General features: G+C 46.1%; 1 protein-coding gene across 7 annotated transcripts in view; it reads left to right on the top strand.

Annotated features, from left to right (window-relative positions):
- USP54 (ubiquitin specific peptidase 54) overlaps window positions 1–19101 on the top strand; it is a 1650598-nt gene that overhangs the window by 327358 nt on the left and 1304139 nt on the right. For all 7 annotated transcript variants that reach the window (XM_085603496.1, XM_085603494.1, XM_085603495.1 and 4 more), the window contains one exon: window positions 18258–18392. In XM_085603496.1, coding sequence (XP_085459622.1) covers window positions 18258–18392 — 135 coding nt within the window. The remainder of the gene's footprint in view (window positions 1–18257; window positions 18393–19101) is intronic.

Below are 19101 nucleotides of genomic sequence, written 5' to 3'. Positions count from 1 at the left end.
ACCCCGAAGCCCGCCCAAAAAGCTTTAGTTCCTTCAAAATATTGGGAGCAATCTCTTTGGATTCTCTAGGGCTGCCAGAATGTCGTCCGCATATCAGCTAACGGGGTGTGACTCTTCCCCCAAACAGAATCCCCTGAATCCCAGTGTTCTCTCGAATCTTCTTAGCTAGCGGTTTAATGTAGAGGGCAAACAGAAGGGTTGACAAAGGGCACCCCGCCTGGTGCCCCGTTGAATGAAAAAAGGGCGTGAGGAAATGCCGTTAACTCTGATTGTGGCTGTAGAAGAACTGTAGCAGCTCCCCACCCATGCCCGGAATCTATCCCCCATCCCAAAGTGGGTCAGCGTATGTCCCAAGAAGCTCCAGTCTACTCGGTCGAATGCCTTCTCTGCATCAACTGTCAATAAGAGTGCATCCATATTTGTGTGGTGTGCCTTATCAATTAAATGGAGGATTTATTTGGTATTAACCCCGCTTTGCCGATTTTGGATAAACGTTGCTTGGTTTGGCTCCATTATGTCTGGCATCAAGGGGCTTAATCTTGTGGTTAATATACTCCTAAACAATTTCAAGTCCATGTTCAGAAGGGACACAGGCCTATAAGAACCGCATAGCTGTTTGTCCTTCCCAGGTTTTGGTAGCACCACTATAGCCACCGTTCGCATACTCAAAGGAATCATTTCCGGACCACCAAAGGAGTTAAACACTCTCGTCAATATCGGGGCTAGAATTTGACGGAAGTTTTTTATAAAAAAACGCTGAAAATCCATCCGGTCCTGGCGATTTAAGGGAGTTTCAGCCGCAAGACTGCTGTGACCAACTCTTCTATCCTTATGGGGGAGTCAAGATCATCTGCTTGGTCGGGGGTTATTTTGGACGTGTGAACACTCTGTAGATAGGATGTTATGTTATTCTCGGCTGGGGTTTCTCTTTTATATAATTCCGCATAAAAGTCGCTGAAGATATGTGCTATGTCTTCATCAGTTGTGATTTCCTCCCCAGTTTGCCCCTTGAGAAATTGTATTTTTGTTTGTTGCCTTAGAGCTCCAAGTTTGCTTGCCAGCATTTTCCCTGTTCGGTCTTCCCCAATGTAGTAGTCATGTTTTAATCGTAGCACTGCCTTTTTATTAAGCATATTTTCCTTTCAGTCTCCAACATCCTACCCTCTTCTGCTGTGGTGGTAACTGTAAGGTGAGGATCACTGCATCGTGGTAAGAGAGTGCCGCCGGTTCAATGTCTAGTTCTGTTGTTACCATACTAATTTCTATTGTGCCCAAGAAATTATCAAGTTGAGCATAAGACCTATGCACGTGTGAGAAGAATGAGTATTTCAATGTCTGTGGGTGTGCCTCCCGCCACAGGTCAACCAGGTCCGTCTCTTGCAGCCATTCCTTCCCCTCCCACAATAGCTCTCCCTTCTGATTGTAGCGACTACCTGATCTATCTTTGGCCGCTTACAAGACTAGATTTATGTCTCCCCTTACCAGTGTCATGCATGTTTGTGCCACCAGGGTTTCCTCTAGGGCCGATTTTCAGGAAACCTTTCTGTCCTGTGTTTGATGCATATATCGATCTAATCACCAATGGCTGATCTGTGAATTTAATCTTGTGGGCTAATAGTCTCCCTTTTATTTCTGCCACTTTGTCTCTCGCCACCCTTTTACAGTGTTTAGCAATCAGAATGGTGACTCCCCCTTGCATCCCCCCGATCCCTTTCGAGTTCCTCATTCTCTGTATACCGGTATTCCCTCTCCCCCTCCCTAACCCCAACTGAAACAATATTAAACACATCACAGTATAGTCCAGGACCCGCAATTCGAGTCCGAGTGTCCACGGTGAAACAAATAGCAGGGTGCATCATGTGTCCATTGACCCTCCCCCCCCCCCCCGTTCCAATGAACCCCGCCCATCCGGCATATCTCAAGTCACTTATCTGACCCCAGGTTTCTCAATTGCCATCTTTAGAGCGGGATTCAACAGACAGTGTCTCCAGCATAGCTTGTCTCTCCTGTGTGATTGTCTCTGGATCTGGTTTCGTTGCCCTTTTGAAGGGTCTGCCTCCCCGAACATGTCTCCATTGCTCTTGTTGTGGTGTGGTGCCTTCTTTCTCCGGTTCTTCCTGTTGGGATTTCTCAATGCCCAGGATACGACAAGTGTCCTGCATTGATCACCGTTGGTGCAGCTTGCCTTTCCATCTGAAGATTATTCTGATGGGGTGACCCCATGAGTACGTGATTCCTAAATTCCTCAAGTGTGTTGTGACCGGTCTAAACTCACGCCTTTTCTGCAGTGTTATTGTAGCCAGGTCTTGATATAAAGCAATGGCATGTCCTTGGTAAGTCAGGGGTTATTTTTCATGTGCTTTGCGTAGTATTTGCTCCTTCATCTGAACGTCCTGTAGATATGCCAGGATATCTGGAGGAGGGGCCGGTGCTCTTCTTTGCAGGCCTACCCTGTGCGCCCTATCTATTTAAATTTCAAAGTCTTGAGGCACCTGTAAGATGTCTCCTAAGAGGCCCTGTAGATTTTGCGTTGTGTCCAATCCTTCTTCTTTAGAGGGTACAGCCTTAACCCCGATATTATTCCTTCGAGACCGGTTCTCCAAGTCCTCTGCATGAGCCTGGATATCGATCTGCTGGGATCGGAGACGAAGGACTTCTCGCTGGAGCTGCTCCACTTCTTCGTCGCGGGACATCTCTTGATTTCTATACTAGCTACTCTTTCCTCTACCACTTCTATCTCCTGTCTGACTTCCTTTATCTTCTTTGAGAAGTCTCTTCTAAGGCACTGCAAGTCATCCCTAAGTGTGTTAAAGAATTGCTCCAGAAGAGATCGCGTGACCGGCTCCTCAGCATTCTCCATGTTTTGTCCCCCATGTGCAGTCAGCGAGGTTCTTCCATCTCCTCCACTTGCCCCCGATATCTTGGAGAACATGTTCTTTACATTCTTGTCTTTTTTCCCCGTACTGTAGACATATTTGCACTAGATCTTTGCAGCTTCCTGTTTTTTATATCCAACCTTAGTGCACTGGCAGCTGGGCATATACCAATTGTCACTTCGCAACGTTTCACCAGGGGGCTCTGTGTGTGCCTGTGTTGCCTCTCTGCCACGGTCCCCAGGGGGGGGCCCCAGCAGGCTCTTCCCTTTGGCTTGTTGCTGCCAAGCATTCTCTCCACGCTCAGGGGCCTCTTTATTACTGCTTCTGGCTTCAACGCGCCCTCTGGCGAGTCTAGTACTACACGAGTACTGTATGAGGGGGTCCCCCGGAGTCCTTTACTTTGCCCTTCACGACTCTGTGGGCCTCTCAGTCTCTGTTTCATGGCTGCGGTCCAGTGTAGTGCGTGTCCCTAGGCAGGAACCCCCAAGCCCCCCTCTATTGTCCTCAGAGTCTAGTGTTCCTCTGCGGGTGCCTGTTCTCTTTATGGCCGTAACTTGCAGTGAGGTCCCCAGTAAATACTTTGCCTCAATATGCCTTTACTTTCGCTCAGCTCACCCAGGGGCCTGCTTCACTATTTCCTTTCTCGTAGACTTCTTTCTACACGGGCTGAGAGCGCAGGATGACCCACCCCCCTTTTTAGGTCTCGCTGAGCCCAGCGCATGCGCTGGCTCGAAGAGACATTTTGTATGTGGGCTCCAAAAAGTGCTACCAGGCCAGCCTAGAGCTACTGTGCATGTGCGCGGGCGCGCGCGCCGCGCTTACTTTCACTTTCGCGGCCGCACGGCCGCTTTGCTGCGCAGACCCAGCCTCCTCTGCCGGCACACCCATTGTTTTCATTGAATCACTTGTTTATCTTCCTATGTGTTCGGGCGCCACGCTGCCTTGCACGGCACCAGGTTTCATGTTTTGTTTTAATCAGATGTGTCAAAACACTTAACAGGTCAATGCTTGTATAAAATCTTATCTATTTTGAAATGTTTTGAATAGTGAAGCCAAATCAACATCCTAATAACTCATTGCACCCGAAGCCGCCGCTAGTCTTCTTTCGATGTCTATGCTTCGTTTACTCCTTTATGTCAGCGCTTTCACGTCCTATTCTGTGTTGCCAATCGAGGATGTTCACTACAGCGGCCCGCTAGGTTCAGAAAGCAGCCTCCCTGGTTTTAGGTTCATGCTTACCGGGTGCTGCTTGGAACAGTGACCATGGGGCGGCGATTTCAGCCCCTTCTCCGAAGAATAGAGGGAGGAAGGTGCTCACCCTCACCGTTGCGCAAATCAATGCAGAGTTTAATTCCCAGGTACATGCTTCTTATCCAGACCACGTTCAGAGAGTGCTTATGTTACGATCTCACTGAGCATCAGTTGTGAGTAGGGACTCCCATAGAAAGCTTGTCTAAGATGAGGCAGACCTTCAGTGAGGCGCAGGAACTCAAATGATGCACCTAAAGTAGCCCGAGATAGCTCTGTGGTGGACTTAGCTGTTAATACTGCGCTAATGTACTAGAGCTCCCTCCCCTCGATAACTCGCAGGCAGCATGTAAGTGCAGCCTGGCGCTGCTTTATTTGTGTTGGTACATTTGTCGACTTTCCACCCCCAATTTAAATAAGGTTGGTCGGCGCCGCGCTGCCTCGCACAGCGCCTGGTTTCATGTTTTTTTTTTTTATCAAATGTGATAAAACACTTTAAAGGTCGCAAAGGCGAGACCTGTTGGCTATGTTAATGCTTGTTAACAACATGCACCCAAGTCCATGGGGCTTCCGTGCCTTAATTAGTAGCCGCACTCTCATGGGTTTCTTCCCGGCCCTCCCGTTGTCTTTGTTTATGCCCCCTCTTATTGTCCGTGTTTTTTTGTTGTTCACGCCCTACTCCCGTTGTCCGTGTTCTTTTTCTTCCCGCCCCCCTTCATGCTGGCTTTATTCCTGCCCCCCTCCCTTGCTCACTCGTGACCCGCACAGCCATAACTGCCTGCAGCTTCTGTGTAAGAAACAGACTCCCACTCCACACAGCAAAGAGGGAGGGCTGGTCAGCTTGGTTCTCATGTCTGATGCTTAGCCTTCAGCTGTAATCCTTCGTCCTATTCTTCGTTCTCGTGTTACTCTTTCCCTTTGTTGCTTTCTTCCTTGTTTTGTTAATTTTGCGCTTTTGTAAGGCTATGTTTTACTGTCGCGTTACATTGGTAATAACGTTACGCTTTTGTGTCTGCTACAGGGTGTCCCACAGTAGAGCTACCCCTCGATTAACACAGAGCCCAGTGTATTGTGCAGTAGGTAGCAGAGCCAGGCTTCTACCTACTCAGAACAAATGTTTAGGCTTCAGATAGCTGAACTACCCCTCGGGGAACAGAGAGCATTCACGCTCAGGCCTCAGTCACTAGAGCTGTCTCACAGGTTACCCCGCATATGTCACTGTTGTGACAGCCTTGGACTCTAAAGTTTCACTGCACTTACATGGCCGAGTAAACATAACGTGGATCAATCAAAATAATTGTCGAGGGTCAAACGTGCCAGCAAGGAACAGTGATCTCATAAAGCAAAGCGCAACCTCTGCGCTGCCTGTCTGCTGTCCGCCCTGCAGAGCCCCTTCCTTCCTTGGGCAGTAGGATGAATGTTTTGTATTCAGAGTTCCTACCGATTGTTTTGATTTCACGTTTTGCTTTCATTCATGAAGCAGCTGTCGACACCATTCCCTTCAGTACAAAATGTCGCACTCATAGCCTCTCATTGATATTTCCTCTGTCTCTTCGTCTTCCTTTGCTTCTCACTGTTTGCATCTCTCTCATTGACTGTCGTTAATCCCAAAGGTGTTTGGAAGGGGGTGCGGGTCTTTACACAAAATGCTCCTCCTAAATATGTCTCCCGCCTCCCCCCCCCCCCCCCCCCCCCTTGCAGGCAGCGTATGTGCACTGTTGCTTCCCGGTGACCTGTTGTGTCTTAAAAAACACTCAAAAGGGTATTTTCTTCTTTGTGTTGTCACTTTACTAGAGAACCTAGACCAAGTACTGAATTCATACATTTATTTATGTGTCCTTCGGCTGGTTGCAATTGGTTGGAGGTACTTGTTTTTTTTCTCCATCCCACCGCCCCATTGCTTGTTGCCCCCGTCCTTCCTCCTCCCGCGGTGTTGCTTATTTTTTTCGTCTGCTCGTGCCCCTTTAATTTCAGAGGGGTGTTGACTTCATTTACTTCCAGTCAGAGGCGCCTATTTCATCTGAAAATCTTAATAAACTGTTATTTCTGTTAACTCCAATATCAACTCTAATAAAAACAAACAAGCATTGGTATAGCCAATAGGTCTTGCCTTTGGGACCTTGTAAGTGTTTAGCCATGCAACTGTTGATTTTGTTGCACCAAGGATATTGTGCTGCATAACTAAATACTTATAAGGTCCCAAAAGCGAGACCTATTGGCTATGCCAATGCTTGTTACTCTTCTGACCCTATCTGAGTGTGCCTCTCCAGCCCTGACTGTCTGCTTGTTTCGTCTCAATGCTCACAGCTGGGTGCAGGGCGGTCCAGATCCCTCCGCTCTCTCTCTCTAATCTGCCGCCATGCACTGCCGCGCTCAGGTGCTTTCTCTCCGGCCCCTACCTTGATGAACATGGTTTCTGAAGTTGCATTCTCGGTTCCATGATCACGCCTTCCTTTCTTCCTGCTGCCACCGCCGCTCTGTCATTCAGCAGCTCCCCTCGCCGCACACCACTTCTTCCATGTTGTGTTTTTGGCGATGGCTCTGTCAGGGGAGCTCGCCGCCATTTTGCTTCTCCACTATCGTAACTTTCGGCCCCTCAATTTTTAGGTCAGGGTGACGATCTTGCCTCTCGAGAACTACTTTGTGGTCATGCCGTTGTCGCCTTCACTTGTGGGGTCTATTTTTCAGTGTCGGCCTGAGTCGCGGCGGGCGGATGGGAGCGGGGAGACGAACAATGCACGTTATACCGGGTCGCCATCTTGGCCACGCCCCCAATTGGGCCAGTTTAGAATCCAAACCACTAATCTTGTTTTGTTGCTTTGCTTAATGTTAATGAATTAGAAAAGAGAAGTTGTACGTTTTTATTGGCGGTAGCGGAGGTGCTAAAATGTATTGTGCTGTATGTTCCGTCTCCTGCCAGGACAAGAATCCTGATCTCTGTCATTGCATGTCTACCTGTAAAGTCGAGGGGCATGGACAGAGTGAATAACTTTCTTGTGCTGCTGACAATCGAATACTGAACACAACATTGGTAACGGGTTTGCTTCTGTCAGCTATTAAGGAGGATGTATTTGATTTCTAAGCTTTTTATGAAAATAAATTCTATGGGGAAGAGGGAGAACAGCACAGACCACTGACACCAGATTTGTGTGAAAAAGGCTGCTTTTATGGAAACCGGTGCACATCACATGAATCCCTGGGCCTTTCACCTTACAAAACTAATCCTCACTATACAAATATATTATGTCTCTTTCCTGTAGGCGATGGGGGCACAACAACCAAGTGCAATGGTGAGCAATGAAAGTCTTGTACCAAATCACAAAGTCCTATATAAATGACGCTTCACTCTCCCAGGTCCCGCCGCCAAAGACCCAGTCCTCAAAAATGAATTCTACAAATAGCTCCATAATATAACAGTATCTAGTACTCAGCCAAATATCCAATCGGGAGTGATCTCATTCTCAATTTTTTTTTTCTTATTTGAAGGAGAGTGGTTCCACCAAATAAGGGGAACGCCAATGGGTTCCAGGTTTGCTCCCTCTTATGCAAACCTCTTCATGAGGTTGTTTGAGAGGGAGCCTACCTGGAGCAAGAGAGCTGACAAATGGACTGACTTGATTTTGTTTTGGGGCCGCTTCATTGACAACATTTTATTAATTTGGAGGGGCACATGACAAGATTTAATGGAGTATTTTGCATTTCTGAACAGTAATGAGTTTAATGTTGCATTTACAATGAGCCATCATACTTATCAGATTGAATTTTTGGATGTGCAATTGTTTGTTGTTGATAATCCGATAATCAGATACACAGCAAACCTTTTCGTAAGAAAACAGCCACTAATTCGATCATGAGAGCAGACTGCGCTCATCCCCCATAGGTAATTAAAGGAATACCGTATGGGGAGATGGTGCGAATCAGTAGTAACTGCAGTCTAGACAAAGACTTCAATAGGGAACTAGATGAATTACATTCAAGACTCACAAATAGAGGATATTCTGGAGAGGGTCTGAGGAAAGCAAGAGTCAGGGTGGGTACAATGAGAAGGGATGCCAAAAGGACCCAGCAATTGAACGTGTGGCCTTTATTTCGACTTTTAATACTTTGCATGACAAAATGTAGAAAATACTGAACAGAAACTGGAACTTACTGAAGGGGGTGCCTGGTTTAACAGGGATCATTGCGGACAAACCAGCAGTTACTTACAGGAGCTGTCCCATGATCAAAAATCTAATTACTAGGAACTACATAGAACCTAGGAATATTAGAGGAGGGAATTGGCTCCCAAATCAATCTAAGGTATTCTTTACATGTGGTTCATGTAATGTTTGTGCGGTTGGAATCAATCGGATCAAAGAGTTCAAGTACAATACCAACAAGTGGTATAGTATCATTACTGTGAGATCAGTATCAAGGACAAGCCCTGACGATTGTCTGATAGAAACAGCGGCCGCATCGGCAATTCTCAGGCAGCTCGGAGAACTCTGGCGACGTTATCAAGAATAGCAGAGAAATAAGCGCAGGGTCTCTGCTTACCACTGAAACCCTGTGTTAGAACGCACGCAACCATCCGCCTCGTGTACGTAGAGCACAAAAGGCTTCTGGTAATCAGGGGTACCAAGTACAGGAGCAAAGCAAAGCGCAACCTTGAATTGCTCAAAAGCTTGCTGGCATGGTGTACAAGGCAAGGGTTCATGCACATCCTTGGTGGTCAGGTAAAGAAGGGTTTTGTTAGAAAGAACTAAATATGGATCCATGCCGACAATACAACGTTATACCAATAAACGCATGTACCTTGCGTTGGGTCTTAGGGACAGGCATATTAGTAATAGTAATACCTGCTGACTTTCAGGAGACAACTCAAGACCTGGCTCTTCGACCAGTAGCAGCAGCACCCCCCCCCCCTCCCCCCAGCGCCTTGAAAACCTTACGGGTAAGTAGTGTGCTTTACAAATTAAATGGATTGATTGATTAATAGCAGCTATGCGTTCAGGTGTTAAACTGCGACCCCTCCTTCAACAGTAGTTGACCTAAATAGGTGACCTCCTGTCAACAATATTGAAATTTGGAAAGTGACATCTTGTGTCCATGGTGTGCCAAATGTAACAATAATTTAACTGTGGCCTCTTTACAACCATCTTCAGTGTCCGAAGCCACAAGGAGGTTGTCAACGTACTGTATCAGCACATTACCAGGGGGAAGTGTCATAGAGTCCATTTGAGTTTTCAAAGCTTGGCTATAAATACTAGGGCTTTCAGTATAGTCTTCTGGAGCACGTCAGAATCTAAAGCTTCTGCTGGCTATTGCAAATCCAAACAGATGTCTACTATCTGTACGGATTGGGAAGCTTAAGAAAGCATTCTTTAAATCGATCACGGAAAATTATTTTGCTGATGAGGTAATCATTGTCAAAATCGCCGTAATATCCAGGACCACAGGGTACTGGGAAACCACCATTTTATTCACCGCTCTAAGTTCAATTACACAGCGGTAAACATCAGGGTGGGCATCAGAAGAATCCAAGGGTGCCTTTTTAAGAATAGGGAGGATAGGGCTATTACACACATTCGCCACTGTCTCTTCAACCACACAAGACTTAATCAAATCCTGTATTATTTGCAATAGGGCCTTTTCTCCTGCCTGGGATATCTTGTACTGGGGAATTTGTGGCAACACAGCATTGTTCTTAATCTGTATAGAGACCGGTGGGATCTGGAGTAATCCCCCTAGAAAAAATTCGGTCGTACCCTGTAAATCAGCAGCGACGTAGGGTCCGCGCTGATCTATAGGCACCGGAACTGGCCCCTTGCACTGTCCCTGGCTGTCCTAGCTGTGAGGCAACCCTGCCACCACATCCATGTCATAGTCATCGTGGTAGTACTGTTGCATCGTTGGTCATCAAAATAGTTCCCGCTCTGCCAATTGTGTGATGGATCCTCTGACTGCATTCCCCCTCGGCCTCCTCATCCTCAAAACACTCAACCTCACGGGCCTCACCTTTCTGCAACAACTCCAGACACTCATTCCGCCAATGTCCCTCCTGCATGCACATTGATTGAGCCCAAGGGGCGCACTTGGAGCACCACCCCTGTTAGACAGGGGTAGCCGTGAGGCCGAACCCTAACCTCTTCCTCTTCCACTTCCCCTCGCAACTTGCTGCATCAATACCCTTGTCTTCAAATCCTTTTACTTTTTCTTTACCCTTTCCTTGTCTTCATTCTCTCTGTTCATAGTACTGTGCCATACTTAATATGACTGACGGGGATGAGGTCGTGCAAGTGCTTTCCGAAGCCTGCAACCTGGTTGCAATCTCGGGAAGCAAGTCAGTGACAAATCTGTTTACAAACAAACAAATGCCACCCTCCTGTGACCGGTCCTGACCTCTAAAGTCTAAAAACACCCCTTCAAATCTGGTATAGAAATCCAACACACTTTCATCCTTCCTCTGACGACACGCAGTCAACTTATCCCAGTCCACTCGATTCGGCGGGATAAGTGAGTGTATGCAAGTTATAATGAGCCCCGGCAAAGCTAGGAGCTCCGCTTTCGGCTTGTTGCCGGGCTTACACTCCTTATCCCAAACCCTGATCTCATCCCATGTGCCACCCAACTCCAGTGCATGATCCTGCGTAAGAACCTGCCTCCATATATCTACCGGTACCGAAAAATAACTCTATATCATACTGAAGCTAGTCACTCCCATTATAGCCCCACACATAATAAGTTTGATTAACACCTCACTTACCACTGGAGTAGTTCCGCCTAAGTGGAAAGAGGCAAGAGTAAGAGCTCTCCTAAAGAAACCTAACCTGGATCCGACTGACTCAGGCAACTATCGCCCCATAACTCTTCTTCCAGCCATTAGTAAAATCACTGAAAAACTCGTTAATGGAGCTCTTTCAGGGTTTCTTGAGGAGCATGGCCTCCTCCATCCCTCCCAGACTGGCTTTCGCCCTCGCCAAGGTACTGAGACGGCGCTTCTGGCAGTGATGGAAGAAAGCAGAAAGATCTTGGACTCTGGAGGGTCAGCTGCCATTATACTCCTTGACCTGAGCGCCGCCTTTTATACGGTGAACCACCTCACTTTGATCCGGCGGCTCAGGAATATTGGTACCAGGGGCACAGCACTCCACTGGTTATCTTCCTTTTTAGAGGATAGAACCTTCCAAGTTTTCAATGACAATGTGGTTTCCAAACCCATACATCTGCCGAACGGGGTGCCTCAGGGTTCCTCGCTTAGCTCGACGTTGTTTAACGTGTATATGTCTCCCCTGGCAGCTAAGATAGAACCCTATGGCATCCGTATTATTACCTACGCTGATAATACCCAGCTAGTGGTCGGACTAACCCAAACTAATCAAGAATTCCACATCATCCATTCCTGCTTGAAAGACATCTCAAGCTGGATGGATGATTCACAACTTAGGCTCAACGGTGAAAAAACCGAGATTATGATTTTGGGTAACTCCCTTCACTACACTCCCACCCAGCTATGGCCACTAGGCATGGGTCCAGCCCCTACGCCGAAATCAGAAATCAAGAGCTTAGGAGTATGGCTGGATCAGGACCTTAGCTTAAAAACACAAGCTAGGAAAACAGCAGCCCTCTGCTATGGCCTACTCAAAATGGCCCGAAAAGTTCTACCTCTTCTCCCTTCTTTGGCTAAGAAAGTAATGATTCAGTCATTAATTCTTTCTAGGCTAGATTATAGGAATGCCCTGTACTTGGGCTCCCCCCTCTCAGAAATCAAGAAACTACAATCTGTACAGAATAGTGCAGCAAGACTTTTATTAAGAGTTCCCAATAGACTGTCAGCAGAACCGGCTCTGCGAGCCCTTCATTGGCTTCCGGTTCAGGAACGAATCCAATTCAAATCCCTATGTTTAGTGCACAAAACTCTGCAGGGACTTGGCCCTCCAGCTATCTCCACCATGATAAGCCCATACAAAGCCAAGCGTAGACTCAGATCAGATGATTTGCATCTGATTGAGGTCCCCAGGATTAAGAGAGCCAGAAGTGGTGGTAGGCTTTTTTCCTACAATGCTTCTAAACTCTGGAATGGCTTGCCTTTCCATCTGCATACCACCTCTGACCACATGTCCTTTCGGAAACAAATAAAAACTTATCTCTTTCCTTAGCTCTGGCTTCCTCCCCCTACTGTCGGTACTAGCGCTGGGATGCTTCCGGGTAGCCATGCGCTCTATAAATGTTTTTCCTTTCCATTCCATATCAGCTAATGTCATCACTGTGGAGGAGGCCGCCTCCGTCAATTCCTTATAATATGCAGTAGGGTTCTTCCGAGGGCCCGGCAGCTGGCTTTTTAGGGATAGGACCTCACTCCTCTTCAAAGGAGTATAGATCCACTGTTCCTGAAACTGAGCGTCTACTCGTGGTCTAATCACAGTGTCTGTGAAGTCACGCAATTCTGGTATCTCAGGGTGGTAAATGGGATGGACCTCCTTCATGGGATGCTGTGTCTCGATCGTCGGGACCTTTTGGAGCAATCTGCCTTGGTAACCCACCAGTGTCGTTACATTGCTAAAAACCTCATTGGGAGCCATACCTGTAGCATATACTCTGTACCGTACGTCATAGATGATTTGCGGTGCAACACCCTGAAAAAACACTGTTCCCACAGTCCTATCAGCGTAGCCGACATATGCTTAAGAGCATGCTGCTGTATGAATGGCTCATAATCTTTCATCACTCTCCACACATCCTCCACACTATAGATCAGGTTCTGAGCCCACTGAGCTGCCTGATTCGCCACCATTTGCTTTTCCTCATCACCCACAGCAGAAAGCACCAACACTTTCTTCATGCGTTCTCGCGCTGCTGCCCAATTCGCTTCATGCATTCCACGCACAGGCGTTTCGACATTCAACAGTGTTTGGGGTGTCGCGCTCAAGGGGGAAAGAGCAGATTCAGAGACAGGTACCATCATGTAAGGAGACAGAGTTATAGGGGTGAAAGGGGGAATAGCAGTCGAAACGGAACTAATAGAGAGGACAGGAGAGCTAACGGCACCCGCCCCTGTGACTGGCGTGAGTAGAGGAGAAGTGAGTGGGGCCGAGGCTAAGGCAGTAGCGCTAGAAACAGAAACACTAGGGAGGGTGGAACTAGGGGCCGAAGACTGGAATGTCGGAACTGTCATGTATATCCGTTCAGGGGTATAAGGTGGTGGGGGCGAGAATCCAATAGCTCTTTAACAAAATCATCACCTTCCTCTCTAGTAACATAACATTTATCAGTCTGTAATCGGAACTTTCTATCTGCGCATTCTATGCCTTTCTCTATCTTTTCCCTTTCATAGGCTACTGCCTTCTGCGTTATAGTTTGCGTCTGTCTCTCCCGGGCCTCTTTCTCTGCTCTCATACGCCGTTGCTTTGCTTCCTTCTGCCATATTCTTAGGGAATCAAACATTGACTGCCTACTCTTTTTGGCAAACAATTTGTCCTGCAGGAAATTCAATTTCTGTTCGTCAAACTAACCAGTAAGTGGCCATTGTAGCTCAGCATTGTCCCTTGTATATTTATTCCACAATGTACTAAACATAATAGGGCTAATAACATGCTCAACGTATTCGTTGAAATTTGGGGAACCCTCCGGAGGCGCAGGCTGACTCTCTTGCAGTCGAGCATCAGTGGAACAACATCGACATCCAAAACATCCTAACTTACTTAAACAAGGCATCATAATATAAGACACATGCACTGTCCCCAACGGACAAGTAGAAAACTAACAACAGTAATGAAAGAAAAGATAAATAATAAAGTTGTTCAAGAACCAAACCGATCCAGAGACCGCTCCCTACAGTCCAGAGACTGTACCGAGTCCAAGAAGACAGACTCTAGCCCCAGACCTTTTCAAGCAGTGACCAAATTACCAGTTGGCCTGGCAGATTGTTCGCGAACAGCCCCAGACCTTTCCAAGTACGGGCCAAATTTCTGGTTAGTCTGGTAGACTGTTCACAAACACTCTGTCTTTTAGAGGGTCCACAAACCCACCAAGTTCAAATCAAGACGGCCCAGAGACCGCACCCTGACACACCCCTTGGCTCGTGCCGTTCAAGCAAGGCAGTCTGAAAACTGTACCAAGACAGTCCAGAGACTGTACCAAGACACAGTCCATAGGCTTGTGCCGTTAAAGAATGGTGCCATTTTTTTTTCAAGAATCAAATCACTCACCTGGTGCACACAGGTTGAGTCAAGTTATTTTCCACTGCGGACTCTTTGGACCAAACGGTCAACTCCAAGGTTTTGCCTTCTCAGGACCCCAGCCGGTGACCACTAGACGAGGAGACGCTTGATCAGACGGGCGGGGCAGCTGCGAGAACCAATCTCGATCGTGTGGGGTCCCCCGATCCGACCGACCAGACGCTACCCGACCCTGAACCCGATTATGGGTGAGTCGGATCACCTTGCGGGGTCCCTGTTCGGGCACCAACTGAAGGAAGTTGCCCTAAGGTGCCACCCGGGTTACTTACAAACACCTGCTATGCCTTCCCAAGAATGAAGAGTCGGTCAGACAGTAGAGAATACAAACATACATTTATTAGCAATGCTCTGCAGAGGAGTCCAATCGGACCTGCACACTAAGATGTCTGCCGAGGGACTGACCCCCAACAGTCTACAGTGAGTAATCATTCCTCCCGAGAAGCCTCCAACCACGCCCACAATGGAAAACTACCAGCCTGGGCCGAACATGAACAAAGATGCACAGTAGAATGAGCTACCACCTGCCAGATGGGTACATGTTAGCTGCAATTCAAGGCTACGGTGCTGGGTCTCAGCGTCTCCTAATGCGGGAGCAGAGCTGCACACTCGGATGGGTATATGACAGCAGAATGGCCTATTCATTAGTGAGTCAGGAAGCAGCCTTGAACAGGAGAGAAAATTATAACGAAGTACAGTGTTCTGCTGAGACAGGCAATACTGAATAATGAGGTCTAGTTCGGGCACAGCCTAAGAAGTCTAGTAGGGATTACGAAATACAAAATGGAGTCACACTCGCTAACTGAAGCTTTGCACTTTACGGGGATAACTCAGTGGGTTGCATAACATGAATACAAATGTCGTATATTTAGCCATACACTGCTAACATAATATTGCATGAAACGAGTGCGTTGCAGGGGTGGGATTTTCAAACCTAACAGTAGCTTGAATGGTAACTGTGAACTGCAAAGACAACAAAAAAAGAGACCGAAAAATGTTTGTTTTGAGCCATCACAGAAACATTTCCTGGGGCGGCTGGTGGATTTTAAAAATGTTGGGGCTTAAATTTTCAATCCGTATACACCCATTATCCAAGAACCTACACCTTTTCACAGATTCCAAACAGCTTTACCTGTAGCAAAGACCCCCAGAACACCTTCCCTCCAAGTTGTCAAGGACTCATCAATGGTTACAAATGCATTTTCAAAGGTGGGCTGTGCACCAGACCCCTACCAAAGGAGCATGGAATTGGTTAGAACTAATCTTACTTTTCTTCGTTATTAACTAGTCAGCCCAAATAGTCTACATCTCCACCCACCTGAGGTTAGTTGGTTTCTAGCCCCACAAGCCCCTAAAAACGCATTACCCTACGCTCTCATTTCACCAGGTACTTCTAAGGAATGTCCTGTGGAATTTTAGAGAATGCAGGTCCAGAAGTTGTACTGATGTGTAAGATATCATCTGCACAAGGTAATACGCTGTTACGGATGTAAACAATTTGTCCAGCAAAAGCATGATTTGGGTCCAAATTGCAAATGATTTAACCATTGCAGGTAGGACAGCTAGGCAGTGAGCTGCGCAGCCTGATGCAGAGATCAGTTGATAACCTGTCAGTGACTATTCACGCTAGTGGAGAACCAAGACCTTGGGTGAGGTTTAAGGGCACTGATATCTCCTACTTGGCTTGCACTGAAATTCCTAGCTTGGCTCACATAACACAGCCTCTAATCCTTCCAAGGGCGATACATGGAGTACAATTAGTTTGAATTAGAACAGCCCATTATTTTACAGCAGCTCAAAGTAGTGGTATTAAGCTCTATGAAACAAATACCACCCAACAACTCCTGTCATCTGTATGATTACTGCGCAGCACCCTCAGAGTGCCCCATAGAAACAAATGCCCATTTCTGGCACTGTTGAGAGTGCAGAGCTGGTCGCGTGAGTGCATCCTCTGCTGCATCGCACACGTCCTGGAGACAGGACTGCAAGCAGACCTCTGGAGGCTAGCACTCACTTCCCCCCCACTGCTCTATCAATTGACTAGGGTGACATGCATTCGATGGTAATGAAATACACTTTTTTCACTTTTGAAGTCAGGTTATCCTAGTTTATACGTGTGTTGCATGATATACAATCCATGCCAAATTTTTCATGGCTCCACCATCACTGCCAATTTGTTGGCTTGCCTGAGTTGCTCATGTTCAAGTCAGCCAGAGTGCCTGCATGGCCACCTGAGGTTGCACAGTCACAATTGACCCTTTATATTTAGGTGAGTTTACAGCATCGCAGAAGGAATAGCCACTTTAAAGGGAGAGTCGGAGAGAGCCAATAATTTAAATTGCAGTTCACAATGATTTCCAATAATTAATGGCGGCTCATAGTACTGAGCACCTCAGTGCCCCGTAATTATCCAGACACCTTAACATAAAACCCTGAAAACCTGCGCCAAAAACAAATACTAAACTGTTAGAAATGTAATCCTGGGACTTAAACAAATGTGTTCTCAATGAATGAATCTAAGCATCAGACGTGAAGCACTATATGGAAAACGTGGACACTGACATCCACATGTAAAGTGAAGCTTTATTTGTTGCTTACTTTTACTTGGCTATTGTAAATTGAACAGAGAGATTTTATAAATATGTATGGACTTTGTCAAATGAGAGGAGCACCGCAGCAGGTCGAGCCAAGAAAAGGGAGAGTCGGGAGAATAAATCATCGCAAATCGTGATGTTTTTCAGTAGTATCTGCAAAGCAAACACGGGTAACCCAGTATCCCTCAGAACATGGGCATATATATTATAAGAAACAACAGTTCTGTTGGGTAGTACAATTTCTTTGTGACATTAAACATACATATGAAATAATGAATCGAAGGGTAGTGCTGAAACACAAGTAGAAATCCAGTCATTCAGGATTACCAATGATGGAATAATTTTACTTATGTTTAAATCATAAAGTTTTATTCCATATAACAAAAATACCAAGAAAACAGGCTGTCGGATAAATCAGTAAATAAAGCGGCGAAAACGGCGCAAGTGAGTGACAAGGTGAAAAATGTGCCCAAGTGACAAAATATTTACATCAGAATGACGACATATAAAAATGACAAATATATTACAAATAGAAAATCATGTGAAACAGTCCAACTTCAAAAATTCTATAATTGTCTCCAGCTCAAGGATTACACATTATTGATTTGAAAGCCAAGAGACCTATTAAGAAATGGACAATTGAGACAGTCAAAGCAGGCAAGCAGCTGGAATCTAACAAACAAAAATACACACTTGCATAGGAACAATACAGCATGACCAGAAACTGTGTGCCACCCCAGACCTGCGCTTAAAAACAGCATCCCTCTGATGTGGCCTTACCAGGCCCAGTCAAATTAATTTCTAACTTGCGTTTTCCTGACTTTCCGAGTCATAACCCCCCCCACACTGGAACAAGCCCAGCTCACCACTTCCAAACCTCACCAGCCGCCACTGTCCATAGTGTGTGCCTAATGTAATGATTTATGATATAAAGCAAATAATTACCAAGTAATTAATGAAGAAAATAAAATACTTGCCGAATAACTTATTTGCTATAATAGCTTATGATAAAGATGGCTCGGGTGCCAGCGTCATGCCATACAATTGAGTTCCTTGAAAGTGTTTCACACTAACGCAATAAAAAGCAGAAATTAGCTTGTGGTATTAGTGTGGTGTGTGGAAGTTTGTAAAGATCTCCTTTGTAGAGTCCTACAGTTTCTTTGCTTTTCAATGTCTAATGCAAATGAATAAATCTTGTGTTTTTTCCAATGTCAAATGGGACATCGAGTAGAGCTGCTTATCTAAGTCCATTGTACAATCTTTTGGGCAGTAGTGGTAAAGCTGCTGAATAGATGTTAACACCTATTGTCCTCGTTCTTCCCCAGGAGATCTTTAACCAGTTCCAGTGCAGCAATGAGAAGGTGCTCCCTTCAGATGCCCTCCGCAGTGCTCTTGCCAAAACCTTTCAAGACGAGCAACGTTTCCAGCTGGGTATCATGGATGACGCTGCAGAATGTTTTGTGAGTATTATGTCTTTGCCTCTCAATGCATATTTGAGAGTGTGATATTGTATAGTTCAGCACAGGTCAGTGATATGCTTTTCAATGAAGTATTTACAGCACACTGTGGTTTGTGCAGAATGCTATTAGAGAGTTCTCTGTAGCAATTGATAAATATCCTGTATCACATTGCAAAACACATTGCATCCATTACGGTCATTACATAATTCTCAACTTTGTAAATATTCCGTCCAGCATTTGAAAAAGTCTGTAATCTTAGCCATGTCTTAAAAAGACCATTCTTCCTTTCTTCCCATGAAAGTCAGCAGGGGCGGCTCCTCCACAATGGCAGAGGAGCGTCACCCCACTGGCTCAGAGCCAGCAGGTGAAAAATAAAATGATATTCTATCATTGTTTTATTTTTCACCTTCTGGCTGAGCCAGGATGCGTAGTGTGGGAAGGGCTGGGGCTTTGGAAGGGGGCAAAGGACTGTTTTTGCACTTCTGAGTGCGCATGTGTGTTTGGCCAGTCGTCATAGCCCAGCCAAACACGCATTTGCACTTCAGTTTCTCCAACGGGGCGTTTTGAATGCTTCACAGATTAATCAAATTATTTCATTATTAAAATGAGGTCCTCTATCTGATTCCAAAGTTACTGGAAAACCAAAACGAGGAATTAACTCCCTCAACAGCAATTTAGCAACTGTCAGACTGTCATTTCTCCTAGTGGG

The sequence above is a fragment of the Triturus cristatus genome, chromosome 1_2 (genome assembly GCF_964204655.1).
Source record: "Triturus cristatus chromosome 1_2, aTriCri1.1, whole genome shotgun sequence".
Lineage (NCBI taxonomy): Eukaryota > Metazoa > Chordata > Amphibia > Caudata > Salamandridae > Triturus > Triturus cristatus.
Note: the sequence above shows the minus strand (reverse complement) of the source record. Positions and strands in the feature narration are given on the sequence as shown.